The 27,651-nt window shown below is 47.6% G+C and overlaps 2 protein-coding genes across 2 annotated transcripts; both read right to left on the reverse strand.

Moving 5' to 3' along the window:
* Positions 1-5,202: 5,202 nt before the first annotated feature.
* Positions 5,203-7,593, reverse strand: nol12 (nucleolar protein 12). The gene is made up of 6 exons (XM_084570853.1): positions 7,449-7,593; positions 6,948-7,053; positions 6,814-6,862; positions 6,589-6,734; positions 6,355-6,458; positions 5,203-5,589 (listed from the first exon to the last, which is right to left on the reverse strand). The coding sequence occupies exons 1-6, from the start codon at positions 7,556-7,558 to the stop codon at positions 5,394-5,396; spliced, it is 711 nt and encodes a 236-aa protein (XP_084426979.1). The 5' UTR covers positions 7,559-7,593; the 3' UTR covers positions 5,203-5,393.
* Positions 7,594-8,911: 1,318 nt separating this feature from the next.
* On the reverse strand, positions 8,912-25,680 carry srebf2 (sterol regulatory element binding transcription factor 2). Its single transcript, XM_084569958.1, has 20 exons — positions 25,314-25,680; positions 18,790-19,181; positions 18,466-18,655; positions 18,220-18,380; positions 17,970-18,122; positions 17,575-17,883; positions 17,378-17,492; positions 17,138-17,289; positions 16,827-17,031; positions 16,564-16,739; positions 15,085-15,334; positions 14,831-15,000; positions 14,573-14,744; positions 13,465-13,585; positions 13,264-13,373; positions 12,369-12,501; positions 11,938-12,109; positions 11,255-11,431; positions 10,646-10,757; positions 8,912-10,551 (listed from the first exon to the last, which is right to left on the reverse strand). The coding sequence occupies exons 1-20, from the start codon at positions 25,402-25,404 to the stop codon at positions 10,337-10,339; spliced, it is 3,576 nt and encodes a 1,191-aa protein (XP_084426084.1). The 5' UTR covers positions 25,405-25,680; the 3' UTR covers positions 8,912-10,336.
* Positions 25,681-27,651: the final 1,971 nt, after the last annotated feature.

Genomic DNA, 27,651 nt, shown 5'->3' on the forward strand with positions numbered 1-27,651 from the left:
CTAAGTAAAAACCTACCTGTAACGAGGTGGTGGAGTGAGCTCGGGATAGATACCCGCCGCCACCGTAGTGCCAATCTCTCTCGGTTTCCGCTGCATCTTCCCACTCTCTGGAGGGAAACTTGCTCAGAGAGTGGCTGCAAGAGCACAAACAGGAATAATTTGATAGAGTTTACCCTGAAGAAGCTCCACCAGGAAAATAATCATGCATTGTGATTTATTTTTGCAGGAACTAGTCTGACCTGGCTGGTTTGAAGAGCTCCTGCCTTCGAACGGGCTGCTGGCTCTGCTGACGCCCCCCTGTGTAGCTTGGACCCTCGCTCTCCTGGATCCTTTTAACCTTCGGCAGGTCAGCCAGCGCGGCGTACTCCTCCCTGTTCCTCCCCGTGGATCCCATCGAGAGCTGACCGGACTCCGAGGACTCCATGGAGCTTTGCGAGGACGTGTGCCTCTGGATTTGAACGCGCGGCGAAGGGGAGGGGCTCCGCGTGCGGTGGTAGGGCCTCCGGTCGTTAGGCGAGGGGGACCGGTCCTCGTGGACGCGTCTGCCGACCCCAGATCTGAGGCTGCCGGGGCTCCTGGGCGTTTCCAAGGTGACGAAAGTTGCTCTGTTGCCGCTTCCCGTCTGTCTGGAAGGTGAAGCAGCACGAAATAACGAAGAGCTGCGGAGGGAATGAGTCGAACCTCGCCACGAGTGCGAGTGCGACCGGCTGGACTCAGCTTTTGTGTCATTGTTGGGGCTTTTTCTCTGAAAGGAACGACTTGAGTCTCCATTAGCGGCACTCCTGAGAATCGAGTATCCTGGAGGTTCGCTGTTGCCTTTTCTTGCAGGAGAAGAGTTTCGGGTGTCTGGATTCTTCAAGGAGATGGAAGTTTCTGGTTTCCGTAACGAGCGTTGGTCCGGAGCGTCATGGCTGCTCCTTAAACCGTAACTATCACGACTTCTGGTCGAGCTGTTAAAATCAGATGTGCGCAGCAGAGACTTTGAAGGGGGCTCGTGGCTTCTCCTTGAAGGCGAAGAGTTACGACTTTCACCAGCACGACCATGGAATGAACCGCCGGTGTCTGTTTTTTTAAGCTGAAACGGACCAGGGGGTTCATAGCTTCTCCGTCCAGGGGAGGAAGAACGACTGTCCCGACTTAGACTTCTACCGGATGGAGTTGATTCAGTCTTACGGAGTATGGAGTGAGTCGGCGCGTCATAAGCTCGTCTAGTCGGAGACACAACGAGGGATTCGTGTTCTTGATCGTTCAGCTCATTTCTAGATGACGAGGTACGCAGGAGAGCTTGGCTTTCAATGTCATACCCTTCTCTAATGGGGGAGCCACAGCGTCCATGGTGACTGCGTCCATTAAGAGACGTGACTGATTCAGATTTACGAAGGAGGCTCTGGCTAGACGAGCTGTAGTTCCTCCTTGGCGGCGAGGAACTGTCATTAGCTCTCCTAGATGGAGAGGATGTACGACTGGTGGACCCACGTGATAAACTACCGGTGATTTCAGTTCTGCGAGGAGACGTTTGGCCTGAAGAGTTATAGTCCCTCCTCAGAGGAGGAGGAGACGAGCATCTGCTCTCGGCGCCTCGACCGGTTGAAGATGCGTTGACTCGCAAGGCGCTCCTAAAATCGGAAACCGTGCTGGATTGGGATTTGATCGAACCAGCAAAGGATTTGAAGTTCTTTGGCAGAGTTCCTGACTCGACAAGTCGCCCATGTGTGCCTTGCAAGGAGATTCTGGACGCGGGCTCCGTCCCCTGCGTCCAACCTCCACCGTCAAAGTTACGTCTGCTGAGGGAGGTGCTGGACTCGCTCCGCCTGAACGCTGAGTTTGCACGTGAGGGAGGAGGAGGAGAAGAAGAGCGAGACTGCAGAGCAGAGCTTTGCCTCGAGGAATCATGACGCCCTGAGCTGTTGAGTCGAGGAGAAGTGCTTCCTCGGCCGTACGAGCCGCCGAAACCTTTTCGTCCGCTTGAGGCCAGCGACTCGGCTATCTTAAAAGGAGTAGGACTCGGAGAGCGAGGGCCGACCTGGGCCTCGACCTCGACCGCAATTTCATACGGGTCGGGAGGAGGGATCTCAAGGGGCAGGTCCTCGTTTAGGAACTCCGGTATCGGCCTTTCAGAGGCCACGCCGAGGTTTGGGTTTCTAAAGGGGACGGCGTCTTTGGGTTCTACGTTTCTGGTGCCGAAGATGGGATGACCTCTTTCAAAATGGCGGTAAGGAGCAGGCGGGTTGTTGTCATGGAGTGTACTGGCGCCGGCCGCCCTCCCCAGGGAGAAGTAGCCACTTTCACGCTTCTCTCTGTCGTCTTTCAACCCTTTGGGCAGAAATAGAAGGAAGAGGAGGAGGAGGAGGAAATGAGCGACGCACACATTAAAGATCAACTGCTGAGCGACTACTCGAGGTTTCCTTGACACAATCCTAGCTATATTGTATTACTGATAATTGGTCTTGGACACCTCGGCTGGTGACAGCAAATAGTATTGCCAAGTAAAGAACACCTCTGGTTGTAACTGGATATAGATTGGTCAAGTGCAGTAAGTCATAGGTTTACTGGAGGAGGCTGCTGCTGCTGCTGCACGGAATATCTGCGACTAGGACGCTTCTATTGCGTCTTTTTCCAAAACAACAGTATTCACGTACCGGAGCGCATGCTGAAGTCGTCTCTACTCCGAGCCTCGTCCATCCAGGCCCGCGGGTTGGGCCGGTGGGGTGGGGGGTCAAGCCGGGTCATGGCGAATTTGGTGGAGCGGCGGCGGCGGCGGCAAACGGGCAGGTAGTCGTCCTCCGCGCTGACGGAGTCGTAGAACTCCCGGTAGTCGCTCTGGTCTCGACAGCTAAGCGGAAAAGGAGAGGGGAGAAGAGTGACGAGAGCAGAGAACAGTCGACATTTCGTCCGTCTCGTGAGCTGTTAGAAGCGTCCTGACCTGTCGGTGCTGTCGTCGTCGTCGTCGCCGTCGCAGATGTAAAGCTCACAGTCGGGGCTCAGGATGCACAAAGACGACTCCTCGTGACCCGGGCGACCTCCATTGACATCACAGTAGCTGCTCACCACGGACAAAGCGTCAGAATCCTCCTGATAGGACGAGAAGAAGAAAGTCAAGGGCCAATCACGAGGTCGCAGCGAACGATGCCATCTCCGTCCTAGGTCACGGTCGCTCCAAGCAAAGGTCAAAAAACTCAAAATCAACGAATTAAAGCTTCGCCGGCGACTTTACATCCAACGATCCTAGACCTCTCTGCTTGGCTCCATCTCTTAGACTCTTGGATGAATAGCGTCTGCACTTTGTGTCGTCTCTGACAGACGCTCACGTGGTCGTTCTCCTCTTCGATTAAGGTTACACCTCTGTAACTCGACCCGACTCGCGGCTCTCCTCATTAATATTTCACCTAGCCCTTTTTTTTTTCTCTTCCTTGCTTCTCTTGAACGACAGCGGTTTAAAAAATATTCGCCTGGAGGAAAATGACACTGATCTCTACATCTTCTAGGAAACTTCAGCTGAGGGATTACAGGAACTACAGTCGCACACTTTAAAGTTCACACTAGATAAATACTAACTCCACAAGACGGCTGTAATTGTGTCTCAGGGCCGAGGTGAACAGAAATGAGCTGTGTGAGTTTTAAAACTGTACAGAACCATGTCCGTCCTCTCTGTACCTCTGGCTAATATTACAAGTGATTCCCCAAGAGGGCGGTAATCGATCCGGCTTCATTCATTTATAATAGGAGCCACCGGTGCCGCCCTGCTCCACGTCGTTACCTCTCATCCACCATCTCTGACCTTTTCTTTATTCCCTCATAAGAAATAAAGACTCATGATCTCAGTTACTTTAAACGAGGAAGTGCTTCTAATTTTCTGATCAGTAGAAACCAACATTTTTGTCTTCTTGGTCTTGACCTGTGTGACCTCTAACGTTCTCACCTTCCAGTCTTTCCTCAACTAATCCCATCACCCTGTCCATACTGTCCCTCTTGGTTTCACACCTAGCCGCTCTGTTCATCTTCTTCTCACCTTGCTGCTGGTGTCTCTTTCCTCGGCCTGGGACAGGATCGGCGTCAACGCCCCTTTGCCCGAGCAGGCCGCGGCCGTTTCGGTGCCAGGTTTGGCCCCGGCCCCGGGCTCGTCGGCTCGGGACCTGTGCCGTGGCGCCGCCTCCCCCGGCGCGCCGGCGTGCAGGTGCCTCTGGCGCAGGCAGTCGTGGCAGCGGGAGGGGTCGAAGATGTTGGGCTGGAACTTGGGGCAGACGGGCTCGTCGCACGGCGAGAGGGGCATGGCGGGTCCGGCGGGGGAGCCTGCTCACTCATTGAGAAAACTTGAGGAATGAGGAGAAATAAAACATGAATCAGGGTGGATAGAGCTCTGTGAAAGTTATGTGCTGATGCTGATCCTCAACTAGGAGTTTGTCAGGATGTGATCCTGAATTACAGCAGGCAGGTGTAAGCACAGAGCAGAGGGTGTCTGACTTCATGGGTCAGGTAAGATCTAAAGCAGAACTGATAACTAATCACACAAGACTAGGACGGTGAAATATAATCCATCCAGAGCGCCTCTCTAAGATCTCCACAGAGCAGCACCACTACAAACCACATGCAGCTTTTACCTGCACCAGAACAAGTTTTATACGAAAAGAAAAGACGAGTTACCTGAAAAGAGTCTCCAGCTATCAGCTTTGTCATTATGTAGTTAAAGGATGAACTGATCATCAGACACATGCCTCCTCTTCCCCATCTTCTCTACTCTCTATCTGCCAGACGCTCACATCAATCCCATTGGCTGCTCCAACAATGAGTGAAACTGAAGCATCCCCGGCGGCCATGGCGGCTCTGGGCTGTCGTAGCGGAGACCCCGACGAGGGGACGCGGACCCGGAGCCAACATGGAGCCGGTGGCCTGCCGGTTCCCTCCATTGAGCGGCTGTATTAAATATCATGGGCTTTAGAAAGCGAAATGAAACGCTAGTGACAGCTGGCCGCGCGCTGTCTCAGGTTAACGTAAATAAGTAAACACAGGGGAGGTGGAGGTGGAGGTGGAGGTGGGTGACATACATTAAAACTACTGGCTCTGCTGTTAAAGGTTCTCCACATTCATAGAAATACTGAGGAAACTCAGCTAAGGGTCGATTTCCTGACGCTCTGCAGAGGATGTTTACACATTAACAGGTTTCCTATTAAACAACAGACGCACAAAACTCCACACACTGAAAGATGAACATTTCCTTTAATCACAAACTGAGGTAAATACATAAAAAACAGCTGAAAAATGTACAAAGACACACTCGAGCATCGACATTTACAAACATCCAGCTCCAGCTCAGGAGCACAATCAGTCCAGATGTCTTCGGCTGCCACGCGGGAGTCGACACCCCCCCCTTCCCTTCCCTCCCCCCAGAGACCCTCTCATTCCTGGTGATGCACCCTCTTCCCGGTCCGCCGTCGCCTCTGGAACTTGCTGCTCCTCCCGCCTCTGCTTTTGCTCTCCGTGACGCCGTGTCTCCGGTCCGTTTGACGGCCCCGGCCACCTCGGCCTTCCTGCTTCCCTTTCCTGTTCCGCTTGCTGGTGAAGGTGCTCAGCGTCGACGTGAGGGAGCGGATCCTGCGGCGGGGGAGAGGAGACAAAAATAAATGTAAGAGTCAAGAGAGGGTTAGGTAGGTAAGATTACTGCCATTACTGGGTGTGTTTGTCACCAGGGCTGGGTGTGACGGGGTCACACTGAAACATCTGTACTAACAATGTGTTTCTATACTTGGATGTTAAAAGATTAGAGGTCACTGTGGCTACGGTGTCAAATTGACACAGAAGTCTAAACCGCCTACAAGTGTCATTTTAGGTTCACAGCCCCCTCCTCAGTCATTTCTTCTTCTGTGGTGCCCCCTATATATTCTTCTCACCCCTCTAGCCTCCTCCCTTTTGTACAATCGCCCTCAGGGAGACATATACGTGTCACGTTTTAACTGTTCTAATAGTTTTTGTGCCTCTGTTTGTTTTAATCCTCCCTTTTACATCTGTTTCTGTCGTAGGAACATCTGTTTCATTGAGAGATATTTCAGTTTCAAAGCTATTTTGCTTTAAACTAAAATGTTCATCGGTTCCAGATATTTGTTGTATTTCCATCTAGTTTCACATCATTCAGCTCTTTTCTGTCGTCACACTGTTGGAGCTTCTGTCATGTTCTGGATCTCTGCAGAGAGATTTCTAAACCAGAGGATGGAGGAAAGCCTCTGATCGATGATTCGATATCGGATCTTTCAAACGAAGATCAGTTTGAGTTGGAAGACCCTTATCCTATTCTCTAGGACGTGTGATAAATTTGCTGCCGCTCATGTTCAAACGCAGCAACCTGCTAACTGAACAGCTTACTTTTTGTTGACGATTGGATTCCCGGCTTTTTTGGGCATTGCGGCAGTTTCTGTTTTCTCTTCTTCTCCTTCCCCCTTCTCTTCATCCTTTTTCTCCTCATCGGCCTAAAAAAAAGTCAAGAGACACTCAGGCGTTAATTTACTTTTTCATCACCTTAAAGCTCCTTTCTCTCGCAGAGACGTCACAGCAGCATTTAAAACGAACAAGAACGCACGCTGCGGCATCGATTTTTACCTGATGAGCTGCGGGTCCAAGCAGGTGAGCCCCCGACAGGTCCAGATCACTGATGGTCGTCACGGTGACCGTGTGGTTGGGGTGATCGTACTGCATGGACTCCGTCGTGCCGGTTATTGCGTCTTCCAGGTCGTCCTCGGCGTCCTCTGTGACGACAGGAGGGGAAACTTTAAGCGCAGGTTCAGAGACGAGTTAAAAGACCAGAGTGGGACGAGTCAAACTCACCGAGAGCTTCCGTCCTCTCCTTCAGCATCTTCAGGTATTCCTTGTGCCTCTGGAAAGAGACAGACAAAACTAAATACCAGCACCTTTGTTTGTTTTTTAATATCGCTCATACATTCAAGTCGTCTGCCGCTTACTTCTTCTCTGACTCTGATCTGCTCTTCTTTTATTTTCTTTCGGAGTTCATTCACCGCTACTTTCCTCCTTTCCACCTTCCTCTTATGGAAACCTGTCAGATAATCCCTGATGAAGAAGAAGGAAACTTTAATGTGTCTGCATGACAATAATACGGCACATAGGTAATACTGTATATGTATAATGTGAGTCGTAAATAAGTTAAACTGATATGTACAGTATGGTTGTTGAGGTTTATGTCACTCAAAACTAATCTCAAATCAAAACAAATAAACAAATTAACAATATTAGAGCTTATAATAACATATTACAGTTTTAATTTATCCAGACATTGTGCTACAAATAACATATCTTACTAGAAAAACATATTTCTCCATAATAACAACAATAATAATAGTTCTTACAAAGTTAACGCTAACTACTATTAACATTAGAGTACCGGCTAATGCTAGGATGCTAGCTAGCAGCTGTGTAATGTCCTAAATAAAGCGGGATAAACTTACTGTCTGTCTTTGTCGTCAAACATTACGATGCATTTATTTTCTCTTTTCTTGGATCCCGGTTTGAATTTTGCTTTATTGGCCACATTGTTGGGCTTTTTTCTGTTTTTCATGTCGCACACGTGAGTTTACCAGGACTGATTGGAACACTTCCGGCTTCTCTGATCTAACGGGCGCGCCGTCATTTAACTTCGTCCGACGAGGAACCGAGAGCGAAGCGGGACAGGAGGTTCCGGTCATTTCTAACCGTTACGAGATGTTTTGGTTTATTCATGCTCATGTTTTCAATATAAATTATTATTTTACAAGGTATTATTATTTGGTAGTCAATTAAACGTATTTCACGTATTGTTTTGAACAGTTTTATAAATTTGTATTTTTCATAGATTTTATTTTTAATTTTTGTTTTTGAATCAGTTTAGTTTCCAGATATTATAATTAAATTATAAAAATAGAACTATAATATGTATTGATATAATATTAACAGCAAAAACAACAGTAATAATAATAATAATAATAATAATAATATTTAAAATCAATTTTGAATAAACTAGATTAAATGTAATTTCAGTTATCTACATTTTATTTTAAAGTTTTAGTTCTTTTATTTAGGTTTATTTTTTTAATATTCGAGATATTATTATAATTTAACTATAAAAAATATAATTATATTATGTATCCATATAATAATAATAAAAATAATTCAGTTTCTGATTTACTTCAACTAGTTTTACTATTTATTTACCTTTATAAGAATATTAGACGATTCAAAACAATACCGTTTCAATTTTTGTTCCAATACTGTTTTAGTTTCATGCAATGTTTTTTAAATTATTATTTTTAAATCTTTATTTCGTTCAGCCATTTTATTTTCCCTCTTAGTTTATGTTTGGTCTTAGTTTAGTTTCCTCTCATCATAATCAAAACTTTCTATCTTCTTCCTCTATTATCACATTTTCTTACACATTTCAGTTTCCTGACTCCTCTCATAACTCTGTTATGAAACTTCTTCCTGTGTTAGAGCTCTATTATACATGTACTCGCCACTTCATTAGGTACACTAGTGAAACCGTTCTACTTTAACAGTCCTGCACTAAATCTTATCTCCGTGGAGGTTCAGGCGTTCAGCACTCGTTTAAAATAATAATATGATTTAACTGAACATCATAACATCATCATGGAGGAGGATCTAGTTCAGGACTCTTATATTAAATTAGGATGCATCAGTTTTCACTAGCGTCCCTAATGAAGTGTCTGGGGAGAACTACTAGTGTCTCAATCGCGTCTGAAAACAAAACCACACGAAAACTTCACACGGTCGTTATCAGATTTCCACAGACGTTCACACTCGAACCAACGCCCACGCTGACACCAGCCCCCGTCTCTCGTCTCTCAGCGTCGGCGTCTGTTTCACTCGCTCCTAAAACAAACTACACATCGAGACAAGACGACAACGGACGCCCAAACGCGGTCATGTGCTGTTTTATTAGAAAACATCCAAATAAACACAGAAAATAAAACACACAGAGAAGACGACAGAAAAAAGAAAAAAGAAAATAATAATAATAAAGTAACATAATTATAATGAAAGCAAAGGCATTTCTCTCTCTCTTTCCTGCAGGTAAATATTCTCAGTAGATAACAGCTTGGGTTTCACCTGGAAGACAAAATAAAAACATCTGCAAATGTCTATCGTCACACATGAGCTAAATAAAGAGTGATCCTAAAATACCGAGCTAAAAAGTTTACACGAGGGATTTAATAAAATATAAAACATCTTCCTATTGAGAGTTTTTCCGACTCTAGGCTGCGGATAGAAAACATAAAACGACACTCGAGCCCCCGCACAAATAAAACGTTACATTAAATAAAAAAAAGGATCAGAAACGGGAATGACGGGAAAAGAAAACAGATTTTCACAGAGATATTTTTTTTTTGTTGTTGTTTTTAAACGTCACACGAAGGCCATTTCGACTTCGACTGAGACGTGAAAAAGCCAAATTCTGAGTCGTTTCATCTTGAAAAGCGTCACTTAGGGTTCAAACCATCAGATTTATACTTAAAGCCGAGGCTGCAGCAGGAGGAGACATCGTCGGGGGGTATGACCTCTGACCTACGCGGCTCTCCAGGTCAGACTACAAAGATCCTGCTCTCTCCTCTGAAGCCGCTATTAAGAACTTCCTGTTTAATCTATATACAACCTATGTACAATCACATTGTGAGTTTCGAACGCAATAATCTGTATCCCGTGCGCGTTTGTGTGTGATTAGGCCATCGCTGCTTCCCTCTTGTCGTTTAGATAACCCTCCAATCAAACTGAAGCACGTTTTTAATCAGAGCGTCGCCTCCAAATTCGGACTCGGTGCTTTCGGCGTCTTGTTTTTGCTGCACGGTACAATGCTGGCATTGTACAGTGTTTGAGGTAGATAAGAAGAGACACTACTCAGCACTGTACGGTTAAAAAGCAAACAAAAAGCAATCAGTGTGCACCCTGCAGCCAGGCCTGCTACGTACTGTAAAGCCCTTAAACTGAAGCAGAATAAAACGAGACGTTAACTTATTGCAGCACTCACGTCTGCCGGGCGCCAGTAATGATTGTACAGATCAGTAATCCTAGAGCTAATCAATGCACGGCTGCACTGCATGGTCCCTTTTCCCTTTTTGTTGGGGGGGCGGGGTGTGGGTTTGTTTCACCTGATTTTCCCCTCATTGTGTAGCATTGTTTTAAAACGAGGCGGTGTAGTAACCACTAGTGACCAGAAGGTGGGGTGATTGTGCAGCAACAAGTAAGCATTAAACCTGCAGGAGGAAAACAAAAACAAAACATCTGCTGCCCCTCCACTCGATGTGTGTGAGTAGCTAAAGGATTACGAGGAGCTCGGTTAGCCCCTCTAGGAGGCGGCGATGGTGGTGCCCCCGCTGAGACGCAGCAGGATCTGCTGGCAGTCCTGCAGGGAGCGGCGGTCCCCCACCCGCTCCAGGGTGCGCTTGGCCTCGGCCAGCAGGCGAGCTCGGTGTCCCGGCGGCGTCAGCAGAGGCATGGGCAGGTGGCGGCAGGCGAGCAGGATGGCGTGAGCCCTCTCTCTCTCGCCGAGGACGCACTCGCCTTCGCGCAGAGAGGCGGGGAAAAGAGGAAAAGATTAGAGTTCATAAACTGAGCTCCTGAACTTTTAACGTGTCTGTGAATGAGTCTAAATTACCGGCGGTGTAGGAGTTCTGTGGCCGCCGTCGGAGGTTGTGCTCCAGCAGCTGGTGGGTCCTCGTGGGACTGGCGCCGGCCATGAGCCTCACCGTGGTCTCGTGAAGGAACACCTGAGCTCAAGAAAACACAACACCTGCGGTCAGCGTCGAGTATTTACAGACGCTAAAAGAGCGTTTCCCTCCTCGCGCACTACTCCATCAGCTCAAACTAAACCAGATGCTTCTCGGAGCCTTAAACGTCAAAACATAACAAACGACGCTGGATGTTAAAGACCTTCTGGCTGCCTCCAGTAAATCTTAGCGCGATTGATGATCTGTCAGAGCGCGGTGAAGCGGCGGCGGCGGCAGCTGCCAGCAGAGATGGAGAATAACCGTGAACGGGATTAGCAGCCGGCTTATAGCGAGAGGAGCGGAGAGTTTTCAAAGAACGTGGTTAAAAGGAAACACGAGGAGGTGATTTACTGGTTTCTGGAATGAATCCGTTCTGTCTGAGCGTGTTTTTGCTAAAGGCGGGGTAAGCGTCAGGTTGAGGAGTTTCCAGGAGAAGCAAGAAGCGAACAACCAGCGTCTTGTTTCGTCTCCTCCTGAATCAGAGTGCGTGTCTGTACCTTGTGTTGCGCCTGTCTGTAGCACTGGGTCAGCTTCCTGAGTGCGCTGAGGTCCCTCTGAAAACCAGCCAGCTGGGACCCGGGAGCCGGACCCGGTTCTCCGTTACTGCTGCTGGCTCGCTGCCACAGGCTGGTCCTCAACGTCAGCAGAAGGTCACAGACCAGGAGCTCGACCCCCTTGAAGGTTAAAACAAAGAAAGAAAGAAAAATAAGGAGCTGTTTGGTGAGAAGTTTAATTTAAAGCTGTTGAATTAAAAGTGACCCCGGCCCGTCACCATCAGCCGACCTCCACCTTCACCGTGATCCAGAAATCAAAACAGCTACACCCCCCGCCCGCCGCCCGATGTTCATTGCAGATTAAAGTGAAGCGTCGGGGTGTGTAGCGGGCGCGTGCAGATCGGGGAGGCCTCTGTGCTGCACTGCAGACACATTGCACTCGGCTTCAGGATCATGCAATGCAACTACAATGCACCACAGCCACCTCCTGCCACCCACACTGTGCACACACACACACAGCCCCATACCAACCAGCAGGCCACGACCCCCCCCAACCACCACCACCACCGATCCCGACCGAGCATGCAGTGACTTCAACGTGTCGGGATAATCTGATTTGAAACATGCACCGCACGTGTCCCAGAAAGAAGGAAGCGGATCTTAAGAGTAAATGAGTTTCTTTGTACCTTGTCGAGCCAGTTTCCAGACTGGGTGAGCGGCACCGAGATGCTGGAGCGCAGGTAGCTGCTGGCTCTGTCACAGTGGGACAGGCAGGCTACGGCCCCGTCTCCCTTCAGAGGGGACAGGCTCATCTGAACCGCCTTGCAGAGAAGGAGCACAGTCTTGGGCATCGGGTGGCTGGAAAAAACGTGGGACAGAGAATTATTAACGGGTTGTTTTTACCTTTGCATCTGCATATCTGGCACAAGAACTCTGGACAAGAACAAAGCAGTCTGAGTTTTGGTGACATTAGAGGCGGGTGAAAACAACATGTGAACCACAGGAGGGCGCCGTTCATACGGACACAGAAGGCAGCATGGGTAACAACTGAACTAGATCAGGTCTGCTGCATCGCATCCTTTACTTTACGTTTTGCGATTTGTTTCCTGTCACTTACTCGAGCATGTGCAGAGCCCTCGGCATCCGCTCCGCCTCAGACAGCAGAGACCTCACCGCGGCGTCATCGCCCTGCAGCCAGTGCACGGCGGCCTTCAGGACCAGAGCCCACCAGCGACTCACGGGGTCTCCCACTGCCGGTCGAGAAGGAAAGGAGCCATGAATTACAACTGTAGCTACTGGAAGACAAACTGGCTGTAGTGAGAAGAAGCGTGGGTTAAAAGCATAGACTGTATATAAATATGGACAATGCATCCCCACTTCCTTGCACTGGCTAAACTGACGCTATTTTCCCGGGGATATGGGCGGCGCCATCTTGCAGCTTTGGAACCAGAGTCTGGAGCCACGTTATTGATGCCCCGCCCACAAATCCTCCAGACTCACTCGCGTTTTTGTTTATTTAATGCTACGCTCTGCTCTACCTCCACCAGTTAGAAGGAAATTTTGGATTATACACTGTACTTTTCTTTTTTACAACTCTCACGATCTCATGGGACACTTTACGGAGCGGACCGGTTGTCGCCATTATGTCACATGATGTTTCTATAGCTTCAAATAGCTAACTGAAACGAAACTTATCCAAAAAATTACACTAAAATGACAGAAAACATCTTTTAGTTTGGCTTCACTCTAGAGGAGCGGCTCCACCCTCCATCTCTACACAGCTTATGGTCTAAACCCGATCATATAAATGTCCATTGTGTGGCGAGACTGTAGTTAATTAACAACGATGAAACCGGATCCACAAATCGATGCCTTCGTGCGTCATCTGTCACCAAATCCATTCATTCACTAATTCAGGTCAGTCAGAGAGCCATCTGGTTAATCTCGATGCCTCTTGCTTAAACAAACATCGATTATGATTCACAGACAAGGCTGCTTCCTGTGATTCATACCTGGGACGGTGGTGTGATTGGGAGGAGTCGAGAACGGGGGAGGAGGGGAAGGAGAGTCCTCCGTGCAGCTGTTCAACAACTGGAGGAATTCGAGGGCACTGGAAAACTCCCTGAAACAGTCAGAGAAATATAAATATAGGAATCGATGTTTGTGCATTGAGGGGGCAGAGCTCCTCTTTAGCAGCAGCGTTCATGACTCACCCAGATTCGTTCTTTTGCCGGGTGCCTGCGTCTGAGTCGCTCTGCGGCTGAATGAGGCTGTGGACGGCTCTCTCTAGGAGCTTCCTGCAGAAACAGCGGTGCAGCTGGGCGATGGGGTCGGCTGCAGGAGAACAGAGCGGAGGAGAACACTTCCTTTAAAGCCAACTCACAGAGAACCAAGGCACAAAGCTATCTGATTGTTGAATAACTTTAATTTAAATCAAGTTTTTACTGTTGTCTGATCTTAAAATGCAATTATCTGCATCTAAATGTGTCTTTAGGCCGTCGTTGGTTGGTTAAGTCTCTGAAATTAACTCATCTGCAAGAGCGTATTTGCAGCAGAGACGTCAAAAAATATAAAATATTTAATCAAAATCAGTTGCAAGGTAACATCGTACATTTTTTTAAAAAGATTTTTAGACCGTTTCTTTGATCAACCTCATCTCACAGAGAACGAAGGGATAGATTGCTGAATAATTCAGAGCACTTAGAACATCTGAATCAGGTTGTAATGTACAGGGTGTCGGCTTCTGCTGAAATAAAGCGGGTTATTGGCGTCTGAAGTCAGGTGATCCGACGCTGAAGCTTGGTTTATACTCCTGCAGCCTACGCCGGAGAAAGGATTTTATACGTGTCAGCATTGTTCTGTAATTACGCCAATAAAACGCCAGGCAGCGACTAATCAGCTGTGTTATGAAAATAGAAGAAGACGCCTCAGTTTGCAGGAGGACCAATCACGTGCACGTCAGGTTACGCCATAGGTTAGGGACAATAAACTGAGCTTTAGTACAACCGAGGAATATAAAAAGACAAGCTGTATTTATATTTGTTAGTTTATATGTCGAGGTCAGTGTCAGTAACTAAATATATTGGATGTTCTAGTCCAAGGGTGGCAAGATAGGGCCCCAGCCCGCCAGAGAGTCCGATCTGGAAAATTACACAGAAGATTTGAATAAAGCTGCTGCTGCTGTTCCTGATTTGTCCACTAGGGGCAGCACTGTTTTAGTCAGAGTAGCGAACAGGACACAACACCCAGAACTAAACCGCAGACTGGGCCGTACGTGTCCTAATCTGATCTCCAGCATTTTTTTTGGTTTCATTAACGTACCCGGGTCCCTCTGAGAAGTGAACACGCCGTCGCTGCTCTCCGATTTCACCGACCACTCGCAGCTCAGGAAGAACTGCCTTCCCAGCGGAGTGAAGAGCCAGCGCAGGCAGTCGGGGATCGTCTTTGTGTCTGACTGGCTGGCAACGCTCTCTGCGCAGCCCAGCAGGTACGCCTGGAAGACAAACACGCACATGATGGATGAGACGCTTTTTAGTTTTATCTGTAGCGATGGTAATGGTAGTGGGGCGGGGCTCGTACGGGAAGACAGGAGAGATGGTGTCCCAGGACGGTGCGCAGGGCTGTCGCGGCGGTGACGTAGATCTGGGCGAGCTGCGCGGGGGCCATCTTGCCTTGGGCGCTCTCGCTGAGGTTGACGGCGCTCAGAGACATAGACAAAGCCCACAGGCTGCTGCGCTGAGGCAGCTTCCCTGCAGAGACGCGACAGACGTTCAGGTCTTCTCGCCGCGTCAACGTGGAACGTGTCTGAGGAAACGTTTGTTCTCGACACTCACCTGTGAGCTGCAGCTGGCTCAGCCGGTGGTAAACCAGAGCGGCGTCCCTCGCGCTGGTCCTCGCCTCCTCCCCTTCGTGTTTTCCCCCGACCTGGTGAACCAGCCAGCCCAGAGGAGTCGGACGATGCAGGCAGTAGCGAATCACGTTCCAGGAGAGCGAGCAGACCAGGTCCAGGCTGGTGGAGGGGAGCGCTCTCGTCAGGACAGACAGGCACGTCTCTAAACTGGACATCGCTGCCGTGTAATCTCCCTGCAGGCGAGAGGGAGGGAGACACTGTTCAGTATTCACTACAGACTGAGAGGGGAAGGAAGTTGAGGAAGTTGAGGAAGTTGAGGAGGTCACGACTCAGATATGAAGAAGATTTGAGCGAATGCTTCTCGTTTTTCATTTTTATCGTTTTCATCTGAAAACTCTGATATTTTCACAACATGATTTCAAATAAATAGACTGTAGACCAACTGATCAGCGTGATTGACTAGCTTACTAGCCTCCTAGCTAACAGTAGCTATTCCTAGCCCCATGGCTACCAGTAGCTCGTCCTAGCCTCCCAGCTAACAGTAGCTCTTCCGAGCCTCCTAGCTAACAGTAGCTCTTCCTAGCCTCCTAGCTAACAGTAGCTCTTCCTAGCCTCCTAGCTAACAGTAGCTCTTCCTAGCCTCCTAGCTACCAGTAGCTCGTCCTAGCCTCCCAGCTAACAGTAGCGTTTCCTAGCCTCCTAGCTAACAGTAGCTCTTCCTAGCCTCCCAGCTAACAGTAGCTCTTCCTAGCCTCCTAGCTACCAGTAGCTCGTCCTAGCCTCCCAGCTAACAGTAGCGTTTCCTAGCCTCCTAGCTAACAGTAGCTCGTCCTAGCCTCCCAGCTAACAGTACCTCTTCCTAGCCTCCTAGCTACCAGTAGCTCGTCCTAGCCTCCCAGCTAACAGTAGCTCGTCCTAGCCTCCCAGCTAACAGTACCTCTTCCTAGCCTCCTAGCCTCCCAGCTAACAGCAGCTCTTCACACATTCCAAGCTTCCCGGCTAACAGTAGGTCTTCTTAGACTCTTAGTCTCCCAGCTAATAGTAGCTCTCCATAGCTTGATAGCCCCCCAGCTAACAATTGCTCTAGCTTCCTAGCTTCCCAGATAACAGTAGCTCTTCCTAGCTTCCTAGCCTCCTGCCTAATAATAGCTCTTCCTCGTTCCTAGTCTCCCAGCTAACAGTAGCTCTTCCTAGCTTCCCCTTCTAATAATAGCTCTTCCTAGCTTCCCAGCTAACTGTAGCTCTTCCTAGCTTCACAGCTAACACTAGCTCTTCATAGCTTCCTAGCCTCCTGCCTAATAATAGCTCTTCCTAGTTCCTAGCCTCTCAGCTAACAGTATCTTCTCCTGTTTCCTCTTTTTAAATTATAAATACAAACTTCTGCCACCTGCTGGTATGAAGGGTTATTTCCTTTAATGAAGAGTTTTTTAGAAACTTGACCCCAGAGCTGATCCGTACTCACCCTGTTGAGATGCAGGTCTGCTTGTTTGCGGTGCCTCCAGAAGGACACGGATTTTGGCGAGTGAAGGGGCGTGACGGGCTCCCACAGGTACAGCACCCTGACACAGCCCCACACCGCTCCCACGCCGCTCAGCACCCACACCATCACCCACGGCAACAGGCATCGCAGCCAAGACGCTGGAAGACAAGGAGAAATTAATAATGAGGCGACGTGTGAGATGATTTTGGGGAATACGCAGCATTTATAGAGTCGCCAGTGCTCACCGAAGTCCTGAGTGTGGGTCGGAAACCAGACAAGCGTTCTAGACGGGCCGTGGCCTGTGGACAGGCTGGGGGTCCCTGACGCCTCGGAGCCCAGCAGAGAGGGCAGAGGGTTTAGGGAGAGGCAGAAAAAGGTCAGGGCACAGAGGAGCAGTCGAGAACCGTCCATCACTCCAACGGAGGAGGGAGAACCTGGCTCACTCTTCAGCTGAAAGAAAAGCAGTTTAACTGTTAGAGTGATCATCAAATCAGGAAGGTTGGTGTAGCTTCCAGGTGAGCGTCTGTGTAAGTAACCCTGACTTCATGTGCGTTACCTGATCATGATCCAGCAGAGGGCTGCCTGGCTCCGAGTCGACGCAGTACGGAGAGAACTGGTGAGGGGAACCAGAACCAGAGTCTGAGGCCGGCGGGGACATCATGACTACTTCCTGTTTGAGCTCCACGTCTTCGGACAGCGTCACGGGCTCTGTTTGCAGACAAACAAAGAGAAGAAGAAACTCAAACAGCCGTAAACCATGATCTGCACACAGCTGTAGGGGATGTAAGAGACTTACTGTTCTTCTGGTTGGCCATCTTAAGGGCCAGGTTCTCCTGCCGCAGCTTGTGGTTGACCTGCTGCAGGTACTTTATGTAGTCGATGGCCTTCCTCAGCACTCCTGACTTGTGCATCTGAGAAGAAACACGCATGTTTTAGTTTTATTAATGACACTAAACAGTTAATATTTTCTTCTTGCTGTGCTGACTTGCTAACCTTCGCGTCGTTGCCCATGACCAGATCTCTGAGCTCCACGATCTTGTCGTTGATGGACGACCGGTACCTCTTCTCGATGATGTTGTGGGTCGTCCTCCTCTCGCCCTCCTTCACAACCCCTCCCGGTCCGATCACAACTCCTCCTCCTCCTCCTCCTCCTGCCAACGTCATCTGGCTCTGCTCCATGCTCGTCCTGACTCCGTTCGGACAGTGCGGCGAGCCTTGCTGTAGATGCTTGATGGGCAGCTTGTCTCCTCCTCCTCCCATCATGACAGGGACGGTGGTCAGGATGTTGCTGCTCATCAGGGTCTAAGGACATGAATCGGATGCGGTGCGTGAGTTTTAAAGTGAAGCACTAACACGGTGTTGAATATCTTTAATCTGAGCTGCGTTACCGGGACTTGCAGGGCCGTGTTCTGGATGGGCGTGGTCAGGGTGGTGATCCCCGTGGGGCTCTGCATGGTGGACAGCACCTGTGTCCCGTCTGGTTTGAGTGTGGTGAGAACCAACGAGTCCGTCTTCAGGATCTGAGGCTGCTGCACCAGAACCTGACCAAAACCAAAAGACGTTAAATATCAGTACGTCAGGTTTGCTGGAAAAGTTGTGTCTCATTTTTTTATCAGTCACAGCTATGAGGTTACTTACAGGTAGTTGCTGCATCTGCTGTTGCATGGCGTGGACTGTGGTGGGCGCCGTGGAGAGCGTCTGGATGGTATGACCGCCCTGGGTCAGAACGCGCTGGTGCTGAATGGTCACGGGCTGCAGCTGTTGAGACGTCATGATGCCCTGCATCTGTGGTTGGAGGACTGAAGCGACCAGAGACGGAGAACACAGTTACATTCCTGCGACAACATATGACTCTTTAAAAATCTCATCCTCATCAGTCGTCACCTTGGAAACTAGGAGCGGGGCTCTGGTGGCAGATGACGGGGTTCTGGATGAAGCGCGACTGCCCGCCGTTGGAGGTGATCATCACAGTTTGGGCCTGCGTCTGGATGGGCAGGGGCGCCTGGCTGTGGGTCTGGACCAGGGTGTGGACCGGGAAGTTCTGGGTCTGCATGGGGATGGCCTGGGTGTGCATCTGCAAGTGAGACAACATCCACACCAATGAATGCCAGGTCCAAAAGTTCCCCAGCAGAACATTAAATCGGCACAAGGTGGTAAATGTTGTTTACTTCTCCTGTCAGTGGTCATAATGTTGTGGCTGATCGTTACCTGGATGGTGGGCTGGGCCATCTGCTGAGGCTGAGGCTGGATGGGCTGGACCACCTGAGGCCGTGGCTGAAGGAGCGGAGGGCTGCGGGTCACCTGCTGCTGCTGCTGCTGCTGCTGCTGCTGCAGCGACGAGGTGATGGGGGAGGGCGTCTGCACGGGTGTGAGAGGAGGGGTGAGGGGCACGGACTGGGGCGACAGTGACTGGGAGGGGGCCAGGCCGAGTTTGGGGCTCTGGTAGGAGGCGGCGACGACGGTGGGGGTGGCGGTTAGAGTCTGGGGGGCTTGAGGGGTCTGGATGGTCGGTTGTGGGGTGGCGGCGGTGCCCCCGGTAATCTGGTCCTCAAACAAGTCGGGGAAGTCGCCCGCCTGGTTGCTGACGAACTGCAGCATCTCTGAAAAAACATAAAATAAATGGACTTGATTAATTAAACGACATAGAACAGGAAGTTAGACGAGTTAAGACTGTTACAGACTCAGCGAGAAGCAAGAAATTTGTTCTCGCAGCTTGTTCTCGACACGTCAAACGGGCAGAACTTTGTTCTCACTTGGTGTTCGGCAACTATTCTCTGATTGGTCAGAAATTGGAAGTGGGCGTGGCCACTCTATGAGCTCAAAGATGCTAATATTAGCAGTGTCAGCGCTAATCTCTCCTGAATGCTGAATGAACGGCGTGATCCGACGGACACGGTCGTCAAAACAACATGGCCGACATCCAAACATAATAAGAAAAGTGCCTCTTGTCGTTTGCCTCCCGCATCTCCCACAATGCTTAGCGCGTGTGATGTATGCTCCAGTGGGAGGAGCCTATGAGGACTTCCTCAGAGTTCTGTACTTGAATTTCTCGTGAAGTATAAATGACCTGTTCTTGTTCTTGCAGCACTGGGAGCAAGAACAAATTTCTTGCGGAGTATAAATGACCTGTTCTTGTTCTTGCAGCACTGGGAGCAAGAACAAATTTCTCGTGGAGTATAAATGACCTGTTCTTGTTCTTGCAGCACTAGGAGCAAGAATAAATTTCTTGTGGCGTATAAATGACGTTCTTGTTCTTGCAGCACTAGGAGCAAGAGCAAAATTTCTTGTGGAGTATAAATGACCTGTTCTTGTTCTTGCAGCACTAGGAGCAAGAATAAATTTCTTGTGGAGTATGTAACAAGCTTTAATAGAGTTGTGTCACTCAGGGAAAAGAGCCAGTCGTGTGACGACACCCACAGATGAACATTTACATCAACAACGATGATGACTTGTTTGTCTTTGAGCTCCGTCCTTGACCGCTGACCGGTGCAACAATAACACTGGATAATAATGCATTAATTTAACACGGTTAGGTAAGTTAGCCTCAGCGTAGATCTGGCTGAGATGTGTGAAGGCTGTTTATTGCCAACAGATAAGAGCTTCACGGTCCGACCTTGACATAAAACTTCTCCGCTCCACACACAGCTCGGGCCGAGCTACTGTTCTTGCTCATAAATCAGTAAAAAGAAGCCTTCAAAACGCGCAGCCTTGAAAATGCGTGTTGAAATCTCACCGATGGCCCTGAAACAGAACGGGGACGAAGGCAGCTCTGACAGAACAGATAGATAAACGATGATGGATGTGAACTGACTGTCGTACATTAAAAACTAGAGCTGGGTATCGCTGCTGATTTCCTGAATCAATCTGATTTGGATTCACAGGCTCCTGATTTGATTCAATATCGATTCATTTAGAGATATTTTCCCTCTAGTTTCACATCTTTCATCGTTTTTTTTTTTTTTTTTTTTTTTTTTTTTTAAATCTTATCAGCTTTCAGTCATTAGGTTTGGTTGTAGCGTCTCACAAGACCCAAGATCTCTAACAAGAAGATGCAGGAAAAAGGTCTTTCTGAGCGTCTCTATGACAGATGTATCGTTAGCCTCGTAGCATAATTGCCTAAGTCATATTTTAACGTTTTCGGAAAACAAGAAAAAAACCCAATTTTTAGCAAGCACATTGGTATTTTTTAATAATATTGTAACAGTGGCCAAAAAATGACATTATGCTATTATGCTATGAGGCTAACGGCTCGTTATCTGGTCGGCCTCAAGCAGACGGGTCCCTCCATATGAGCTTAAGGCTCTGCTCAAGGTTTCTTCCTGTTAGAAGGGAGATCTTTTTTTTTTTTTGCCACCGCCGCCTTCATGCTTGCTCCGAGGGTTTCAGACCGGATTTTGTAAAGCGTTTTTAGACAATTTGTACCGTTATTGAGGCTACATCAATAAAATTGAATTGAAATTTTTAATAAGATAGGTGTAGGCAGAAAACAAAAGCAGAAAAACGTTGGCTTTATAACGGTTTACCCAGCAGATAAACTCCAACTCCATTGTTTGCAAAAAGTACTGGACATGAAGCTGAAAATTTAAATATATAAGATAAGAAAAACCTTTATTAGTCCCACAATGGGGAAATTGCAGAAATGATCTACCAGGAGTGGGGTTCGAACCCACGCGGACATATGTCCATTGGATCTTAAGTCCAACGCCTTAACCACTCGGTCAATAATAATGATATAAAAAGAGCACAGGTCTGGGTTTTAACGATCCTGCAGGACTTTTGAACTACAAGACACTGAACAACAGCCTTCTGTGTAGCTGAAGAATCCCCGGTCGATCAACGTCACTGATAGAGGATATGGCTTCACCTCTCAGGGACACAGAAATGTCAATGACTACAGACTGCAGCCTTGAACTTAGTCCCGCAACAACAACAGACAATCCAACAGGCGCCGTTTATTGACAGTTAGAAAGAAAGAGACTCGCTCAAATCCCCAGCAACACCCCGACCGATAAGATCCAGAGGCACAAACAGGCTCTGCGACCTACGGCTGAGTTTGTGTTATCGTCTGCACATACCTTCGTTATTTCTGTTGTTACGCAATTTCATGGCTATAAAAATTATTTGGGTTCCAACGGTTCAGACCGTAAAGGACGGTAAAACCAATGGTCTGTGAAGGTTCTCAGTCATCCAGGTCATGGTGTATCCAACAAAGGTTCAAATAAAAAGCAACTGGACTTGTAGAGTTTTTTTGAGAAGACGTTTCACCACTCATCCAAGAAAGTTCTTTTAGGAGGAGTTCCTATTTAAACCTCAGACTTCCCACCAGTCCCCTAGAACTGAAGAAGCTACTCGGATGAAACGTCTTCTCTAAAAACTCTACAAGTCCAGTTGCCTTTTTTGTGAACCTTTGTTGGATAATGGTGGTAGTTATATATGTATATATTTCTTTGGCCAACCAATGTTCTGGTGCATTTCAAATAACAGAAAACTGGTTCGGCTTCAGTTCAGGAACCATTGGACCAATTGCTAGTGTTGGAAGATCTAGTGGATTTGAATTTTGCTTTGCAGGTAGAACTGGAGTCGGGAGGGCGAAGAAATTTTGGGATCATTCTGGTGGTTTTGGATGATTTTCACTTTGTATTTTTATGGCTCAATCAATCTATGTGGTTAAAGTACTAAACAAAACATCAATCTAATGTTTTAGGAGATAGCCAATAGGTCTTTCATTCACGGTTTGGGCTGGAAACCATCAGTAGACGCATTTAGACCCCAGACAGGCGGCTAATCTTTGGTTAAACTCAACAAGTGTCCGTATAGACGTTAAACATTCACATTTTAGAATAAGTAGGTATTTGTTTCCTATTGGTTTTTACTACACACCGAGAAATTACGCCCAGTGTCATCACTCCCACCAGGATCTGACTAATATCTGGTTTTATAGCTTCCGCACCGACCGATTTATGACTGATATGCCATAAACAGGCGAGGACAGCAGCTCTTTTGTTGGTCAGCTAGCTAGCACACACACACACATATAATATATTTATATATATATGTATGTATGTATGAAGGCAGACACATTAGACCACGTGCTTGTGCACCTCCATGGGGGGCAAACTGTTAGTGGCAGATGGGACAAAGCCGTCCTGAGCCCCCTGAGCTTCAGACAAGCTGACACAAAGGGTAAATCCATCAAAGGGGGGACAGTTTCCAAGGCTGCAAAGCAAAAAGGTTACGTAACAAGAGCTTCAATGGCTAAGAGAATAACTGGGAGAGGAACGGTGGTCTACGCGAATACAGGATCAGATGCCAGAGATGTCTTCACACTCAAAGAATTAACGATTTAAGTTTAAAATCCCTAATCTGCACCAGACCAGAAAACGTAACGCGTCTGTGCGGCAGCTCGCCTGTGAATTCATCAGTCAGACCTCAGTTGTCACTTCTCTTCCACACAATCGGTACATTCCTCTCTTTTGACACAATGATTAAGTGGGATTACATAACCGCGGCCGGGGCCCGCGCCGTCTGCTCGTTCTGTCTGCGGGGGACATTTGAAATGGGGAGAATAAACACCAGATTCAGGTTTAACGAGTGTGTGTGTGTGTGTGTGTACGGTGTCGGTTTCGGCCATAGCTGGGCTCATGGAACCTGGGGTTACAATATGTGACCAACACGAGCTGCAGGCAGCAACAGGAGAAGGTTAGCTGGCTGTTAACAAGGATCTTTAGGGTCAGAGATGTGTGGAGCGTAAAATAGTCGGACATTTGATGCATTTAAACAATGAAGTAATCCATTCTAATAGGATGTAGGACTGTAGTATACATAATACTACATTTTCTCAGCAAGAAAACACATGCCCTGGGAATATTTAGGCGTGAATATGAGCCGTTATGTTGCAACTACCTGTTCATTAGGCACACCTGTCCTGCACTAAAACTCAGCTTCATGAAGGCTCTGGTATTCAGCATTTCTTTAAAATAACAGAGAGATGTTGATTTAACCGTGTTTGCATTTTGGAGGGTTTGGTTTGTGGAACTATTGAACTGTAGTGTGTCGTACTGAAATACTCGCATCCCACATGTAAGTACTTGTAGAAGTGGTATCAGTGAAAAGAAAAGAGTAGTCTCCTAAAACTCCACACACACCACCCAAACACACTCGTCCGTCCAGTCTGGTGACTTCAGTAAAATTCCGCCCTAATGGAAATCTGGTGACTCTGCAACCGGCCGACGTTAAAACTCTGCTCTTTCACCGCGAGCCAAGGGATGAAACTTGTTTTCACAGCGGGCAGATTGGACGAGGGACGCCGTTTGTCCCATAGCCACGAGCCCGGAGAGAGGGCGAACGGCATCGTCACAGGGGATGCGGCGTCCCAGTTAGTTCTGCAGAGCGAAAAGCTGGTGGGAGATGCTGAGGTAGAAAAGCTTTATTACGTTCCACTAAAGAAGAAAATAGACAAACAGTTGAGTGGGGCTGTCAGCTTCCTGATCTCTACACACCTGTGCGTCACGGAAAGGACGATACACTCTGCAAACCACAACTAATTTTACACTCGAGTTTTTATAGAGACACAAAGGACTGATAACAACCTGTAGTGGAAGACGCATTTAAGGCCTTTAAGTTAAAAATAAACGTATTATCATATAAATATCAAGTTCCTGAAACACCTGAAAGCACTCGTAACGCAAAATACACAAATATATTTTATTATTAGGTTTTAATTAATGGTTAATTCACGTGTTCATCACTTTAATGTTAAAGCTGGAGCTTATTCTTGTTGCAGAGTTTCTTCCGCTCCCACAGGACCGACTACGTTTACGCTTATCTCATGAAATTAACTCATCATTTTTTATTTTTTTACTCTTTTCCTCCGTCTTTAAATAGTATTCCTTCGTACTGTGCAAACTCCCTGCACGATCAGGCCCAAGAACAAACAGCCCAATTCTCCTATAATAATATTTGATTTGTCTCAAAGTGCAGCACTCGTAGTGGAGTCGCCAGCATTCACGATTATTCACGATTTTCCGCACCTCTTCTACCTTGTGTTTTTTCATTTCACTCCACTTTAGTTCAGTCCAACAAATACAGATAAATATATATATATTTTGTATTTTGCATATAATCTCTATTTCTTGTCCTGCTCCTGTGACATTTACATCTTTTTGCAATTTACAGTTAATTTAATCCCTTCAGGGTAACTTAATCCAGGATGATATAGCACAATGTGGTAGCTCATTTATAATTTACGCTAATGATGTAAAAGAATTAGTGGCAATGTTTGCCTCAGGTATTTAGAGGAGCAGAAGAAGAAAGTGGAACAACATGAGTCAGTGTTAGGACAAATAATTGTTTGACACCTGACGTGACAGATGCTCATCAGCTAATTTGAACAATGCAAATTTTTAGGAAAAGCAAACTTAGCTTAGTTTAGATTAAGCAAATAAAAACAGGTTTAAATGGTATTGTTTTGATGTCACTAACACTAAACGAGTTGCGGTGAATGTGTGTGGACTAAAATATCACCCTCATCTCCACACTAGCTGCATTCAGGATGTTAAAAGTCTAATAAAACACATTAAACTTGTGTTTGTGTTTGTGCAGCTGCTGTCACCAGAGCAGCTCGAGACCTTCCGCTCGAGGATGAGCAGTGGACGGACCAAAACGGAAACAAGACAACCTCAAACAAACACTTAACGCGGTTAGAAGAAGTAGTTTGTTCTTGTTTTCTTTACCGTCAATGTCTCCCAGGGTGAATTCATCCCCTAATTCCGATAAAGTCGACTCCATGCCCTCCATCGCGGAGGAGTACTCTCCGGTGTCCATCCCGTCTGTCAGCGGCTCGCCTCTCCGGTTGTCACCGAAGGGCTCGCTGGAAGAGGAGGAGGAGGAGGAGGAGAAGAAGGAAGGGGGGGTGAAGGGAAACTCCGAGCCGCTCGGAAACGCCTCAAACTCGCTTATCTACTCCTTAAACGCTCCTTTATTCCGGAACAGCCGCAAAAAACAACACGGGAACCTCGAGAGAGGCCGCCTTCTACGTCAATAAACCCATTCACACAGATTTGTGTTTAAGGCGACGCCATCTTTGTTTTCGACGCTCCTTACGTCACTCCCAAACAGACTCGCTGGGCCACGGCGCGCTCCGATTGGCTGCCGGCGGGCCGTTCTTGTCATGAGACCAGGCGCCGCCGGCCAATGGGAGGCCCGCGTTCGCTGTGGTCTGATAGTACGTCAAGCATCAGAAGCTTCTGTGTCATTTGAATAAACCGCGCCCCCTATCTTCATGAAAGGAAGGCGACATCATCAGACGCTTTTAGCTCCGTGGAAATAACGACGGGAGGAAAACAAGTCTGTTATTCTGAAGACAGGGCCATTCAGACACCTTTTAACGGTATTATAAACAAGGTGCCCTGTTATATAATATATTAAATATGGTTTAAAATGCAATTAAATACACAAATTACAACAATAACTGTCCAAAAAGTACTTATAAGTATAAATAAATATACAAAAAAGAACAGGATCTCAATAATTTTTAAATGTGGCACTACTTTACAATAAAAATCATGCATTCAAACTTATTAAATAAGTATTTAACTTGTTGAATATGCTTTAAATAAGCATGTAAGAAATAAAAAATGTGTCATGTGTTCCTAATACAACCACAGCTGCAAGAAAAAGTATGTGAGCCCTTTAGGATTGCTTGGATTTCTGCACAAATTCATCACTAAACATGTTCTGATCTGCGTCTAAGTCACAACAGTACACAAACACACTGTGTTTTCATGTTTTTATCGAACACAACATGTAAACGTTCACGGTGCAGGGTGGAAAAAGCACGTGAACCTTTGGATTTCAGCAACTGTTTGACCCTGATTAGGCAGCAGTGACCTCAGACCTCAGACCTGCACAAAGGGTCAAGAGGAATCGTGGACAGTTCCTCTTTGCGCAACTGTTTCAGTTCAGCGATATTCTTGGGATGCCTGGCTCGAGGTCACGCCGCGGCATCTCTTTCGGGTTGAGGTCAGGACTCGGAAGGCGTGTTTTCTTCTGTTGAAGGCGGTTTGTTGTTGATTTACTTCTACGCTTTGGGTCGTTGTCCTGTTGCATCACCCATCCTCTGTTGAGTTTCAGTTGGCAGACACTATGGTCTCAAGTTTTCCTGCAAAAAGATACTGACCAGCCCCAAACCACGATGCCCATTCTGACCTTACTTCACAGTTGGGATGAAGTTTTGATATTTTGTGCTATGCCTTTTTTTCTCCACACATAGCGTTGTGCATTCCCACCAGACATCTCAATCCTGGTTTCATCTGTGCACAGAGTATTTTGCCGGCAGTCCCGTGGAACATCCAAGTGCTCTTTCGCAAACTTCAAACGTGCGGCAATGTTGTTTTTGGACAGCCGTGGCTTCCTCCGCGGCGTCCTCCCATGAACTCCGTTCTCGTTTTACTCATCGTAGATTTGTCAACAACAACGTCGGCGTGTGCCAGAGATTTCTGCAAGCCTTTAGCTGACACCCTAGGATTCCTCTTCACCTCATTGAGCACTCTGCGCTGTGCGACCACGCCTAGGGAGAGTAGTGAGGCTTTAGGAGAAACTTCTGTAACCCTTTCCAGCTTCGTGCAAGTCAACAATCCTTGATCATGGGTCAACCAACACCTACAATCTCCAATCACACCGATTGGATCCAGGTTGGCTGACTTCTGGCTCCAATTAGATCTTGGAGAAGTCATTCGTGTAGGGCACATGTGTCAAACTGATCCATGAAAGGGCCACTGTGGCTGCAGGTTTTCATTCTAACCATGCAGCAGCACACCTGACTTGGCTTAATCAATCAACTGAACTGCCTTCACACAGTCATTTCAGGTGTCCTCTTGCTTGATTGGAACAAAAACTTGCCAGCCACACCCACTGCATGGGTGCTGCATGGTTGGAATGAAAACCTGCAGCCACAGTGGCTCTTTCACGGATCAGTTTGACACCCCTAGACTCTAGGGGTTCACATACTTCTCCCTGCACCATGTTGTTTTTGTGCGATATTAGTTTAAACAGACTGCGCTTGTGTATTGT

This window comes from Chelon labrosus, assembly GCF_963514085.1.
Source record: "Chelon labrosus genome assembly, chromosome: 21".
In the NCBI taxonomy this organism is placed as follows: domain Eukaryota; kingdom Metazoa; phylum Chordata; class Actinopteri; order Mugiliformes; family Mugilidae; genus Chelon; species Chelon labrosus.

Excerpts from the sequence above, each read along its gene's own strand:
- nol12 (XM_084570853.1), bottom strand. The coding sequence starts at position 7,558 with ATGAAAAACAGAAAAAAGCCCAACAATGTGGCCAATAAAGCAAAATTC. Across the intron at positions 6,863-6,947 it reads AGATCAGAGTCAGAGAAGAA|AGGCACAAGGAATACCTGAA; the intron begins GTAAGCGGCAGA and ends GTCTCTTTCCAG. Across the intron at positions 5,590-6,354 it reads AATCCAATCGTCAACAAAAA|GATCCGCTCCCTCACGTCGA; the intron begins GTAAGCTGTTCA and ends CCCCCGCCGCAG.
- srebf2 (XM_084569958.1), bottom strand. The coding sequence starts at position 25,404 with ATGGACACCGGAGAGTACTCCTCCGCGATGGAGGGCATGGAGTCGACT. Across the intron at positions 13,374-13,464 it reads CGGCAAAAGAACGAATCTGG|GGAGTTTTCCAGTGCCCTCG; the intron begins GTGAGTCATGAA and ends TGACTGTTTCAG. Across the intron at positions 12,110-12,368 it reads AGGGCTCTGCACATGCTCGA|CCACCCGATGCCCAAGACTG; the intron begins GTAAGTGACAGG and ends CGTTTTTTCCAG.